Raw genomic sequence first — 12,700 nt, 5'->3', positions numbered from 1 at the left:
ACAGAGGCGTTCCACTTACCTGGAGAAGAATAAATATGTCGATACATCCATACAGAAGGCCGGCATTCCTGGGTTCTCTGGTTGCTTGGAGCATACCAGTATGATCTGGCACCAGATCCAAGCAGCAAAGAAGGACAAAAGAGACCTCCATGTCACCTTCCTAGACCTGGCCAATGCCTTCAGATCGGTTCACCACAACCTACTTTGGGAATCCTTCAACTTCTTCCACGTTTCATCATCTATCACTACATTAACGAAAGCCTACTTCGAAGACCTGCAACTGTGCTTCATAACAGCTGAATTCACAACATCATGGCATCGCCTAGAAGTAGGCATCATGACAGGCTGTACAATCTCACCCCTGGCCTTCACCATGGCCATGGAGGTCATCATCAGGGCCTCAAAATGGGTTGTGGGGGGTAAGAGAACTAAGAACAGGATCCGCCTCCCCCCTATCCGAGCGTATATTGATGACATGACCACTCTGACCACTACTGCAGCATGCACCAGGCGGCTACTTGGAAAACTGCAGGAGAACATCAAGTGGGCTCGGATGAAAATCAAGCCAAGCAAGTCACGAAGCATCTAAATAGTCAAGGGACAGCTTAAAGATGTGAAGTTCAGCATTGGTGACGACCCAATACCAACGGTGTCTGAGCAACCCGTCAAGAGCCTGGGTAGATGGTACAACGCAAGCCTCATCGACAAAGACCAAGTGCAGCAAATAAAGCAGGACCTTACCAACGGTCTGGAAAACAAGACCCTACAGCCAGGAAAGCTCAAGCTCTGGTGCCTGCAATTTGGACTTCTCCCTCGGGTAATGTGGCCACTTACTGTCTATGAGGTCCCAATAACTACAGTGGAGAAGATGGAGAGAACCATGACTTCATATATGAAGAAATGGCTTGGAGTACCCCTCTGCCTGACTAACATCAGCCTATACGGGAAAGGGATCCTTGAACTGCCCACCACAAGTCTCACCGAAGAGTACAAGTGCTCTAAAGTGAGACTCCTGATGACGTTGAACGACTCCAAAGACCAGTCCATCACCAATGCTGCACCACCCGTCTTAACTGGCCGGAAATGGACACCATCCGATGCAGTCCAGCATGCCACGTCAGCTCTGAAACACAAGGACATTGTGGGACATGTCCAGCTGGGAAGAGGAGGCTTTGGCCTTGCAGCAAGCAAACCAACTTGGCGTAAGGCCTCAACTTCAGAGAGGAGGAAAATGGTAGTAGAGGAGGTGCGCCATCAGGAGAAGGCTGAAAGAAGCGCAAAGGCTGTCTCTCTTGCCAAACAGGGACAATGGATGAGGTGGGAAGGCCTGGAAAGGAGAACGCTCAGCTGGGCGCAGCTCTGGGAAATGGAGGCTTCATCATCAGAGCTACATATGATGTGCTCCCTTCTCCAAAAAACGTGCAAGTGGTGTATGGCGAGGACCCAACCTGTGCCCTCTGCCCAACTCCAGTTACTCTCAAACACATCTTGACCGTTTGCAATACAGCCTCACACAAGGCCGTTACACCTGGAGGCATAACCAGGTCCTCAAAAGTCTGGCAGCAGCTATTGAGTGCAAGAGAAATACCAACAACTCCTTGCCCCCGAGAGCAACCAACTCCAGCACAGCACCAGCATTCATCCAAGAGGGACAGAAGCCTAACCATCCCTGTACCAAGCCAGAAACTGGACAGCTTGTTATGAACTGCGATGGATCTGGACCCAAGTGCACGACTCAACACATGGATTATAGTGAAACAAAGTCTCTTTAATGAATAGCCAGGTGCAAAAATAGTGCGAGGGGAAGGTGAGTGGTGCGAGGTCCCAGGGTCCCGAGGAGTGATGAGGGTGAAGGTATCGTGAGGTCCGTTATCCCAGATGAGACGCCGTGCAGGTCGAATCCGCAGGTAAGTAGGCCGTTCGAACAACAGCAACTACGTCGGCACGGCGATCTGGGGTAGAGCAGGAGAGGCACAGAGGCATTAGCTACACAAGCTGGAATTGGACACGGAGGCAACAACAGGAACTTGGAAACTGATTAAGCCAGGAATGAGTACAACCACAGAGACTGACGAAACGATCTGGTGGCGAACAGGAGGGAATCCAGAGCTCTTAAAGGGCGTTGATTGCAAGTGGTTTCACCTGCCTGCTGCCTGTGGAGGGAAGACCACGCCCACATGCACTGAACAGATGGGGGAAGGGACACAGGGGAAAACAGACGAGCACACACACACACACACACACACAGGAAAAGGGGCAGGGCTGCCATGATCGAATCATGACCCCAACCCCCCCCCCCCCCCCCCCTCAATGACCGACTCCCGACCGTCTACCAGGCTTGTTGGGCAGTCTTCGGTAAAAATCAGCGAGGAGAGAGGGATCCAGAATGAGCCCTCGAGCAATCCAACACCTCTCTTCGGGTCCATACCCCTCCCAGTCGGCCAGGTATTGATGACCGCGCCCACTGCGACGAACATCCAGGATGCGGCTGACAGTAAAGACCGGATGTCCATCGATGACCCGAAGGGGTGGAGGGGCTACGGCCGGAGGGCACAGAGAACTGGTGGAGACGGGTTTTAACTGGGAGACATGAAAGGTAGGATGGATCTCCAGCGACGCCGGGAGCTTGAGGCGAACAGCCGCAGGGTTCACAATGGCCTCCACCTCAAAAGGGCCAATGAACCTGGGGGAGAGTTTTTTGGAGGTTACGTTGAGGGGAATGTCTTTAGAGTTTAGCCATACCTTCTGTCCTGGCTTGTATTCAGGGGTGGGGGTACGCCGTCGGTCAGCCAACCTCCGGTTCTGGTCCTGGGTGCGCAGGAGGGCTGCTCTGGTCTCCCTCCAGATCCTGCGGATCCTGCGGAGGTTGAGCTGAACCGATGGCACTGTGATCTCCTGCTCCTGAGAGGGAAACAGAGGTGGCAAGTAGCCTAGGGAGGCCTCCAATGGTGTCATACCTGTAGCTGAGGAGGTGAGGGAGTTGTGCGAGTATTTGATCCAGGTGAGGTGAGTACTCCAAGAAGCTGGATTCCGAGCACATACGCAGCGCAGCGCAGCGCCGTCTCCAGATCCTGATTAGCTCTCTCCGTCTGACCGTTGGACTGCGGATGATATCCTGATCACAAGCTCACCATTGCACCCAGTGCCCGGTAAAACTCCTTCCACACCCTAGATGTAAACTGGGGACCTCTATCTGACACAATGTCCGCCGGAATCCCATGGATACGGAACACATGATCCACCAGCAGCTGGGCAGTTTCTGTAGCTGAGGGAAGTTTAGGGAGAGCCACGAAATGTACTCCTTTGGAGAAACGATCCACAATGGTGAGAATGGTGTCGTTACCTCGGGATGAAGGCAGTCCAATAACAAAGTCCAAGGCGATGTGGGACCAGGGATGGCCGGGCACTGGGAGCGGACGGAGAAGTCCTGCAGGAGGTCGATGCGTAGCTTTCCCTCAGGCGCACACCGTACAGGCCTTGATATACTCCCGGGTGTCAGGAGCCATAGTTGGCCACCAAAAGTGGCGTTGGAGCAGAGACAGAGTCCGGAAGGAGCCTGGATGACATGCAAACCGAGATGTGTGGCCCCACTGGAGGCCTGGGAATGAACAGAGACAGGCACAAACAACCGACCCTGGGGGCCACCACCAGGATCTGGGTCAGTTCGGAGAGCAGTCCTTACCAGAGCCTCGATCTCCCAGGTCAGGAGAGCCGATCAGACAGGGAGCAGGAAGGATTGAGTCTGGGACAGGAGGGCTGTCCCTGCTGTCATAGAACTGCCGGGATAAGGCATCTGGCTTGACATTCATGCTCCCAGGTCGGTAGGTGAGGAAAGAAAGAACAAAGCCCACCGGGCTTGGCGAGAGTTCAAACATTTAGCACCTTGAATGTAAGCCAAGTTCTTATGGTCGGTCCATACCGTGAAAGGTGTTTCCGTCCCCTCCAACCAGTGTCTCAACTCCTCCAGCGCCAACTTTACTGCCAGTAGTTTGTGATTACCCACGTCGTAGTTGCGCTCTGCATGTGACAGTTTCTTAGAAAAGAAAGCACAGGGGTGTAATTTGTCATCAGTGGCTCTCTGCGACGGTACGGCGCCGACGCCAGTATCCGACGTGTCGACCTCAACCACAAACTGGCAGGCAGGATCAGGCTGGACCAGGATGGGAGCCAAGGAGAACTGCTGCTTGAGCTCCAGGAACGCTGCCTCAGCTGTCGGAGACCACAGAAAGGATACTGAAGGAGAGGTGAGTCTGGTTAGAGGGGTCACTACCTGACTGTAGTTTCTGATGAAGCGATGATAGAAGTTTGCGACGCCCAGGAACCGTTGGAGTTGTTTGCGAGTCTGGGGCGGAGGCCAATCAGTCACTGCCTGGATCTTAGCGGGGTCAGCTTTCACCTGTCCCTTCTCTAGAATGTAGCCGAGGAAGGAAACAGATGGGACATGGAACTCACACTTCTCACTCTTTATAAACAATTTGTTCTCCCACAACCTTTGCAGTACTTGGCGCACATGCACAATGTCCCAGCACCTTCTCCATCAGCCGTTCAAACGTGGCTGGGGCGTTGCATAGGCCGAAACTGAGGACTCGAAACTGCCACAATCCTCTGCCGGTATAGAAAGCAGTCTTTGGTCTGGCTGAGGGGCTGAGGGGCACCTGCCAATACCCACTGCGCAGGTCTAATGAGGAGAACCAGGACGAGCCGGACACCAAGTCCAGAGACTCGTCGATGCGGGGCAGTGGGTACGAGTCTTTCTTGGTCACACTGTTTAGAGGCCTGTAGTCGACACAGAACCTCATCTTTGAACTCTTTTTCTTATTGACCATCACAACCCCCGAGGCCCATGGGCTGTCAGATGGCTCAATGATGCCAGCCTTCTGCATCTCATCAATAGCGCTGTCAGCAGCTGCCTGGTGCGCCAGGGGAAGGCGGCGGGGGCGCGTCTTGATGGGCCGTGCATCGCCGGTGTCAATATCGTATTGCACCAGGTGTGTCAGGCCCACTTCCTCTTCTGTTAGGGCAAAAATGTCCTTAAAGTCCAGCAACAACCGCCACAGCTCCTCCTGCTGTCCTGGTTCCAAGTTATCACAGCTGCGTTTCCATACCTCTCGTACTGCTGCCAGTCTGTCGACCCCACCAGCCGTGGGTTGCTGCTCGAGAGCAGGGGGCTGCACATCAACTGGGGTATAGCGTGTGGGGGGAAAGGGTGTAGGGGGGGAAGCTTGGAGTGGGGGGTCTGGCCCATGACGTGCTTCTGCTGCTCGCGAGGTAGGTGGGTGTGGTCTTTGGGCCTGTGCGGGGTGCACCATTTCAACTGTGGGTCCCCGTGGAAAGGCCAGTGTGTTCTTCCCCAGGTCTAACACACAGCAGGCGGCCCGCAGGAAGTCCTGTCCTAATATGCAGGGGTCCTGCACTGCTGCAACCCACACCCTAAAGTTCACTGACAGCCCCCCAACTTGTACAGCCACCACCCCTCTTCCAAGCATAGGAGCTAACTCACCAGTCACTGTTCGCAGCTTTACCACAGTAGGTTCCAACTGTATCCCTGCTGGGACCACGTCAGGTCTCATCAGCGTTGCTGTGGAGCCGGTGTCGACAAGGGCATGGAGCGCCTGCCAGGGTGATGGGGACATGGCAAAAACCTCCCACGTGGGTCCAGCCCACCACTCTCGCAGACTCAGCGGTGTCATCTGCTTCTGGGGGGAGTGGAGCCTCGCTCCCCCGTCTGTACAGCTGGGCTCCGTCCAGAGGAGGCGAGGCATGGTGGGACACAGGGGCAAGGGTCTGCGTCGTCCCCTTTACACAGACCCCGGGGCGTTTCCCTGAACTGCTTGGGGCACCGCACGCTGATATGGCCACATGTCCAACACACAGGAGGGCCTCTGCGAGGACGGGTGCTGCTGTGCTGTGATTGCAGTGACACAGCACGGATGAGCTCAGTCAACTCATCCGCCCATGCCGGCTTCTCTTGGCCCGGGCCCTCCTGCACCACAGTTCTCACAACAGGGCTGCCCCCAACGTGGTCGCTCTGTGAAGCCTCACCTACGACCTCCCTCTCCAAGGCCAGCTCCAGTGCCTCCTGCAGAGTACGGGGGTGCGCTAGTTGTGTCTGTATGCGCAGTTCCCTAGGAGTTATGGCTCGGATGAACTGGTCCCGGGCCAGCTCGCTTTGAACTTCAGTGGGCATGTGGGCATATGCTCTCCTCACCATAGTCTCAATGTCATTAGCCAACCCACGGAGCGGCTCCCCGGCTTGTCTCTGCTTGTTTGATAGCTCTGAGCGTAGAACGCCGGGTTGGTTGCATTGTCCAAAACGCCACCGCAGCGCACCAACTAAAGCCCCATAGTCGTCTCTTTCAGCTGGGCTAAGCAGCAGCAAGCATGTCAAAGCTTCATCTGTAAGGCACAGGGCTAGCTGGAGTGCTTTACTGTCCTCTGACCAGCCTGCAGCCCCTTGCTAAGAGTTCAAATTGGGCATGGAAGGCCTCCCAGTCCGCCTTGCCGGAGTATTTCGGCGTCTTCACTTGGATGTGGTTACAGCGGGCGCCGCCATCTTTGTTTACATCCGGCCCTGCATTGTCCTCGGCGCGCGTTCTCCCGCCGGCGCTCTTACCGGTGCTCGAGCCGAAGCCGGCATCGGCAGCCAGCCTCCTGGCCGTATGTCTCAGGCGAGCAACGTGCTCCGAAGAAGCACGGTCAAACTCCGCCTCACGTCCCGACCACACACCATAAGCACCATCCCTCACCTCTTTCTTGACTCTCGGACGAGCGTCGGCCTCTTCCCGCCGTGCAGCAATACTGCAAGCTGACCCGAGTTAGCCGGGTCAGGGCTAGCCGCGGTGGACGGTAGCAAGTCAAACTCCGGCGGTTTTTACTTCTGACACCAATGTAACGTCCGACCGGACGTCAGAAGAATGACGAGGAGTTGGTCTCACCTTTCTCATTTATTAGAAAAGCAACAGTTACTGTCGGCCATAACTACGCCAAAATAACAACAGCTCTGAGTTTGTCTTAAGGCTGAGTTATGCTTCCGCATCGACACAACGCAAGGAGGCTTGCGGACCCCTTACGTCCTTGCGGACCCCCCTTACGTCCAACGCAAGGGCCTGACGTGCACCTCCCAAAAATCCTAGACGCGCGTCGAGGCAACGCAACACCAACGCAACGCCAACGCAACGCCAACACAGCGGCATTGGCTGTGATTGGTCCGCTAACTACATCCGCTGGAGACCGCTTTCCGGTTTCCACTCATAAACACCGCCATTTAAACTTTTAATAGGCTACTTTTATTGTTTTCACCTCGTTTTATTGTTTGCACCTTGTCGCTTTTGCACAAAGAAATAAAACACCAAGTTCTGAAAAATTGTGGATGTTTAAAGCCGGAAAGTAAACACATAGGCTATAACAAGGCTAACGACAATATACGTCAAGAGTCTCGGTCGGTCGGTCATTCTTTACAAAAAATGTGGCATTGAATTGCATTTCGACACGTAAACCCAACGCAGAACCATCACGGTCTCCAAGCAACTGCGTGGCCGTTGCGTGGCCGTTGCGTGATCACTACGCGGAAGCATAATCGGGCCTTTACAGCTCTCCTTCCTCAAGAGCTCCCCCTCTTTTCACATGCAAACACACACTCCTTCCTACACTCACCCCGCCCCCTTGCTTACTCATCCAACCACATACCTGTCTATACCAAACACATTCACTGACAGTCCGAAATCACAGAACTTTAGAACACAGAACACATTATAACAGTAATAATTACTGCAGGGTCGCTACAGTATATAGACATTTTACTCAACGTGTTACTTAAATAAAATAATAAATTAGTTACAGACCAATACTCGTGGTTTATTGTAGTTGCAAATAACTCAAATTTGACCCAGAGAGAATGTGTCTGTTTTTAATTAATGCAGAGTAGACCTACTGTTATACATATGACAATTAATGTGCGACGTTTCTAAAACAAAACAAAAATACATTTTCTCCCCGTCGGGGAATCGAACCCAGTTCTTCCGCGCGAGGACCGTGGATAGTAATCCCTACTCTCTTAATGTTTCCCATTCATTCTCTATGGTAGTTCTTATTACTACCGATGTCATATACTTTCTGCCACAAACAGGATTTTGTGGGCGCTGTTTTTCCCTTCGGGACACTGTCATGCTATAGCCTATGGAGTTATGTTCACATAGGCTACTGTATGAAAATGAATGGCTACAAAGTAGAACAACTGTTTCACATACAAAAAGTGTGGATTATGTATGTTTCTATTACAACAGAAGTGAAAGAAACTCCCCGCGTGACAGGAGGAGATACCGTCCACTATACTATCGAGGAGGTCACAGAATTGGAGACCTAGCGACATCTAGTGGATGGTCAGTTTTGCACATGTGCTGTTCTTATGAAGGGAAATGGGAGTTGTGGCATCGTTTTAAATCTGCATGTGTCTTTGTATCATTAGGGTATGTTTTAGAAAAACATTCAATCATTAGACTACTCGAATGATATTATTCTATTATGGAACTGGGATGCAGATGTGATCAGAACTCAAACAACCAGATAGGCCTGACATCCCACGTTGTTCATGTAACAGACTAAAGTAAAAAAAAAAAAAAAAAAAAACTGTCTCGGGTTTCATAATGTTTGGGCAGTTAATACTTTAGTTCTCGCTTTACTGTGAGAGCTGGAGACTTCATAAACATGGGAGTGAAGAGTGGATTCATTAAGACTTATTTTGAAAATCCCTGTCCGGATGTCGCAGGTGGGCTACTCTCGTGTCTGGTGCTGCTGTTCGGATGATTAAAATGTCTAACGTCGGTTTTGACAAATCACCACGTGCAGCAAAGGCCTGGATCGCTCTGAGGCGACTTGACAAAAACGGTTCGTAGGTTTCTGTACATTTTTCTATTTTGCTATCAGTGATAAATGTTTTTTCAGCCACTGCACTTGGTTGGTGCGTCCGTGTCCATGGCAACCAGCCTCTTTAACCCACGGACGATTAATGCGCTTATGTTGTTTTTGTCATGGACATGATATAAATCCAGCATATTATTTATACATACATTTTTTTTCTTTTTCATTAGCATATTGTCAGATGTAGTATGGCTTATGTCCATAAATGGTCAAAGAGAAGAGCAACAGCTGTATTTGTCTCTTGAGTGCAATCAGTTTGGCTGCAGCAACTCTCCGACCAATGTCAGGACAGCAGAGTCACTTGCCATCTTCTGAAAAAGGCTCAAGACTCACCTGTTCACTTCACCTCGACTCTGCATAGCATGACAAACAACAACAACAAAGCACTTCTATGTTCTTATCTTAGTACTTTGATCATAGCACTCTTAAGGTATACTTGCTAAACAGCTACTACTTTACTCAGACGAGGACACTTTTTTCTATTTTATTCGCTCTTACTTTATCGGCATGATATGTTGTGGTTTCTTTCTTTTGAAAACTTATTGTAAGTCGCTTTGGACAAAAGCGTCTGCTAAATGCCCTAAATGTAAATGTAAATGTAAATGTAAATACAAAGAGAGACTCTAAAACTTCTTTAATCTGAATATGTGCGTACTGTGTTTGTATGGTGACGTTGTATTGTCTGATAATCACTGATAATTAAAGGTAATTAGGTACAACATATGCACTATTTTAACACTTTTTAAAATGGTGACATATTAGAAAGTGGCAGCCTCACATGTTGTATCTGTTGCAGATGACAGAGTGGTGGCCCTTCGAGAAGTGTCCATTCCTCCAGCAGCTGAGGTCACCATGATCATACAGGTGTGGTCCACCTGTTGCTTTTATTATTGTTCCTACACCATGATGAACAAATAATTTATATTTGAAAAAAGGATAAATAACTGAAGCCCTTTTTACAAATATTTTATGATTATATCTTTTTAGATTATCACCACCACCTTCGGGATGAAGTCTTGCAATTTCATATTCAAGGTATAATTAAATTTTTTTTCTCCTTGTGGCAGTGATGCAGCCCTATTTCTGAAATACACCGTCTGCAAAATATTGTTAAAAAGAAAGAAAAATCAGCTTTTGGTTGAAGCTTAAATTGTCAAATGATGATTTGTGCTTTGGTCTGTTTGCAGCTAAGGAACCACCGAGGCTGTCTGATCCCTCTGAACAGCTCAATCCCTGCTAACAGCAAGCATGTGTAAGGAGCCATTGACTGCAGATCTAGAAATCTATTTAGGGAATACTTATTAAGCACTTACTGATGTCGACTGGTGTCCTGTCTTTTTCCCCACAGGCCTTATGTTCTTGAGGTAACAAAGATCTTTCAGCATGGTAAGAGCAGACTCACCTTGTGTTCTCTATTACAGTGTTTTCTAAATTATGGGTCAAGATCGAGATACAGTCCTGTAATTTGGCCCTCTGTAGCTTCAAGTAACAAGCAACTCTAAGACTTGCTTTTACTATATATTTTTTTTAGTTTGTTTAATCGTTTAATAATTTTTCCATTTTGATTGTTGTTCAGATTGAATCAGCCTAATGACAATACAAATTAATGATCAGTAGCTACTGGTTTGCACATTTTATTACATTTGGAGGGTTAATCTGTATAGTCCTGTATAGTATAATAAAACACAATTGTAGTATGACGATGTGATCAATATATTACATGTTGTAGCACTTTCCTGTGGAAATATCACTTTAGATTATGACATACATCCTGGTTTCATAAAGTAAAGGTTCATCTAAATTGATTGAAACACATTTGAGACACAAAAGATGAAAAAAGCCAATGCAGTATAAAAAAAATAAAAAAAAAACATCGTTCCTTGCTGACAACACATTAGCCTTAGCTTTACATGTTTATGAGCATCTGGATTTGTTGATACTGTATACTGCTTAAGAACACAATGGTCATTGGTGCAGGAATGTAAAGTAACTTTCTCATAAAATAATTTCTCTTGATCTCGGTAACAGCTGTTAGGTTTCTGTTCCCAGTGCGTCCCAAGCCCAAAACCATTCCCATGACAGTGATCAACAAGAGCATGAAGACCAGGCTGCAGACTATTGACAGGAGGGTAGGTAATGGTACAGTAGGAATGGTTTATTCACATTCATTCAGCGAATGCTCACCCAAAATCCCCATCTTTCGAGGAGAAAATATTCCCATTCAGGCCCAGGTTGGCCTTATTTACTGCAAATACTGTATGTTAATTACTACTTCAACAATTTTTATTCATGTCATTTTGATTTTGTCTGAATCATGAAGTATTATCATCTGCCAGAACATAAATTCCATCTTTTATTATAGATTCAGAGACTGGAGGAGCTTTTGCCGCAGATCAAACTTAGGCACATTGAAAAACTTAGCCAGGTATTTGAACTTTCCTCCTTTTTTTTAGATGCTTTCCAACGACAGTGAACACTACATTAACTGTAACGCATTCATGTATGAGTGTAACCCAAGCCACTTACTCATGGGAAATTAGATTTGATTTTGTTTGTGAAAATGTGACAATATCAATGATCAATAGTGTGTGTTGTGATTAAATCACTAAGAGGTATTTTACATGCATCTCTAATCACGTTTATGTTTACTTAAGGAGATTGAATGTCTCAACCAGAAATTGAGGTTTCTTCATAAGAGAATGCAGGTGAGTTATTCTGATCATGACCCCGATGAAGGCTACGGGGTGAAATGCGCTGATCTAACAATGAAGCTGTTCTATATGCTTCAAAAGTTACTCGAGTTTTAACCTCTTAAGTCATTTACATATAAAACAGAACATAATCTGATTAACAAATACTTGCAATTTTCCATCATTTAACTGCAACAGTCTAAGAAACACTCTAAAGAAATGCTTCATTGTATTATCCTAATCTCTATATTGTTGTATTTGTTACTGCTTGTCATTATTTTTCAATTTCATGTTTGCACACTGCCCTGCTCTGTTGCAGGTGGCAGATTCTTGCAGCTGGAAGGGGGTGCTAACCAGAGCACCTCTGTGGTAACTGACACCCACATGTGGTTATACATTATCGTTCACTGCAGATGTTATCATGTCCCTATGTGAGGATGGATGATCTGGATTTTACTATTTATTTTCATCAACCACTGTACAATCATTTCTACAAACAATTTTCAGTACATTAACTGCTAGTTGCTTAACTGCTTAGGTATGATATGTAATACAGAATATTTTATATATATTGTCTGCCTGGAAAAGTTGTGATAAAAATCTAGCGTGTCACTTTGCTATAATCAAGGAACAACATATTTGTAACACTGTTGTGCCATGCCTTGCTAGAACTATCCAAGGAAGCCAACCTATAAATTATCAAATGTAATGTGTATCATGAAATAAAGGAGAAAATTCGCAAGTTTTTTTTCTTTGACTGACTAGAATTTTCAGAATCACAAAGTATTGTAACAGAGTCCATGGTTCATCAGTTATAACTTTATTATGTTAGGTCTCTACAGGATCAGATGGTACGAATACACAGGATATTGAATGCTTGATTCTTTGCCAGATTTCACAAGTGATCAAATATTAAAATATTCTCCCTTTAGACTGGTATTTCATGGATGCGTAATGTACAATTCAGACACAAAATACAGTAACATAGAAAGACCTATAGATGCAGACATACTTTGCCAGTTTGTTTATCATGTCCCCTTGGAAATGCCTCTCCTCTATTTATAAGTAAGAGAAATAGATATCAACAGAAAGTG

The 12,700-nt window shown here is 47.6% G+C and overlaps 1 protein-coding gene across 2 annotated transcripts; it reads left to right on the top strand.

Moving 5' to 3' along the window:
• Nucleotides 1-8,767: 8,767 nt before the first annotated feature.
• LOC311019532 (uncharacterized protein) lies at nucleotides 8,768-12,315 on the top strand. 2 transcript variants are annotated; one of them, XM_084019049.1, is made up of 9 exons: nucleotides 8,768-8,883; nucleotides 9,713-9,780; nucleotides 9,904-9,951; nucleotides 10,104-10,168; nucleotides 10,265-10,302; nucleotides 10,966-11,045; nucleotides 11,279-11,341; nucleotides 11,571-11,621; nucleotides 11,926-12,315. In XM_084019049.1, the coding sequence occupies exons 1-9, from the start codon at nucleotides 8,799-8,801 to the stop codon at nucleotides 11,977-11,979; spliced, it is 552 nt and encodes a 183-aa protein (XP_083875175.1). In that variant the 5' UTR covers nucleotides 8,768-8,798; the 3' UTR covers nucleotides 11,980-12,315. The 2 variants fall into 2 exon arrangements, with proteins under 2 accessions (XP_083875175.1, XP_083875176.1); XM_084019050.1 differs by lacking the exon at nucleotides 11,279-11,341.
• Nucleotides 12,316-12,700: the final 385 nt, after the last annotated feature.

This window comes from Eutrigla gurnardus (assembly GCF_963514095.1).
Source record: "Eutrigla gurnardus genome assembly, chromosome: 1".
NCBI classification, from domain to species: Eukaryota; Metazoa; Chordata; class Actinopteri; order Perciformes; family Triglidae; genus Eutrigla; species Eutrigla gurnardus.
The sequence above is the reverse complement of the archived record's forward strand: the minus strand, read 5'-3'. Positions and strand labels throughout refer to the sequence as shown.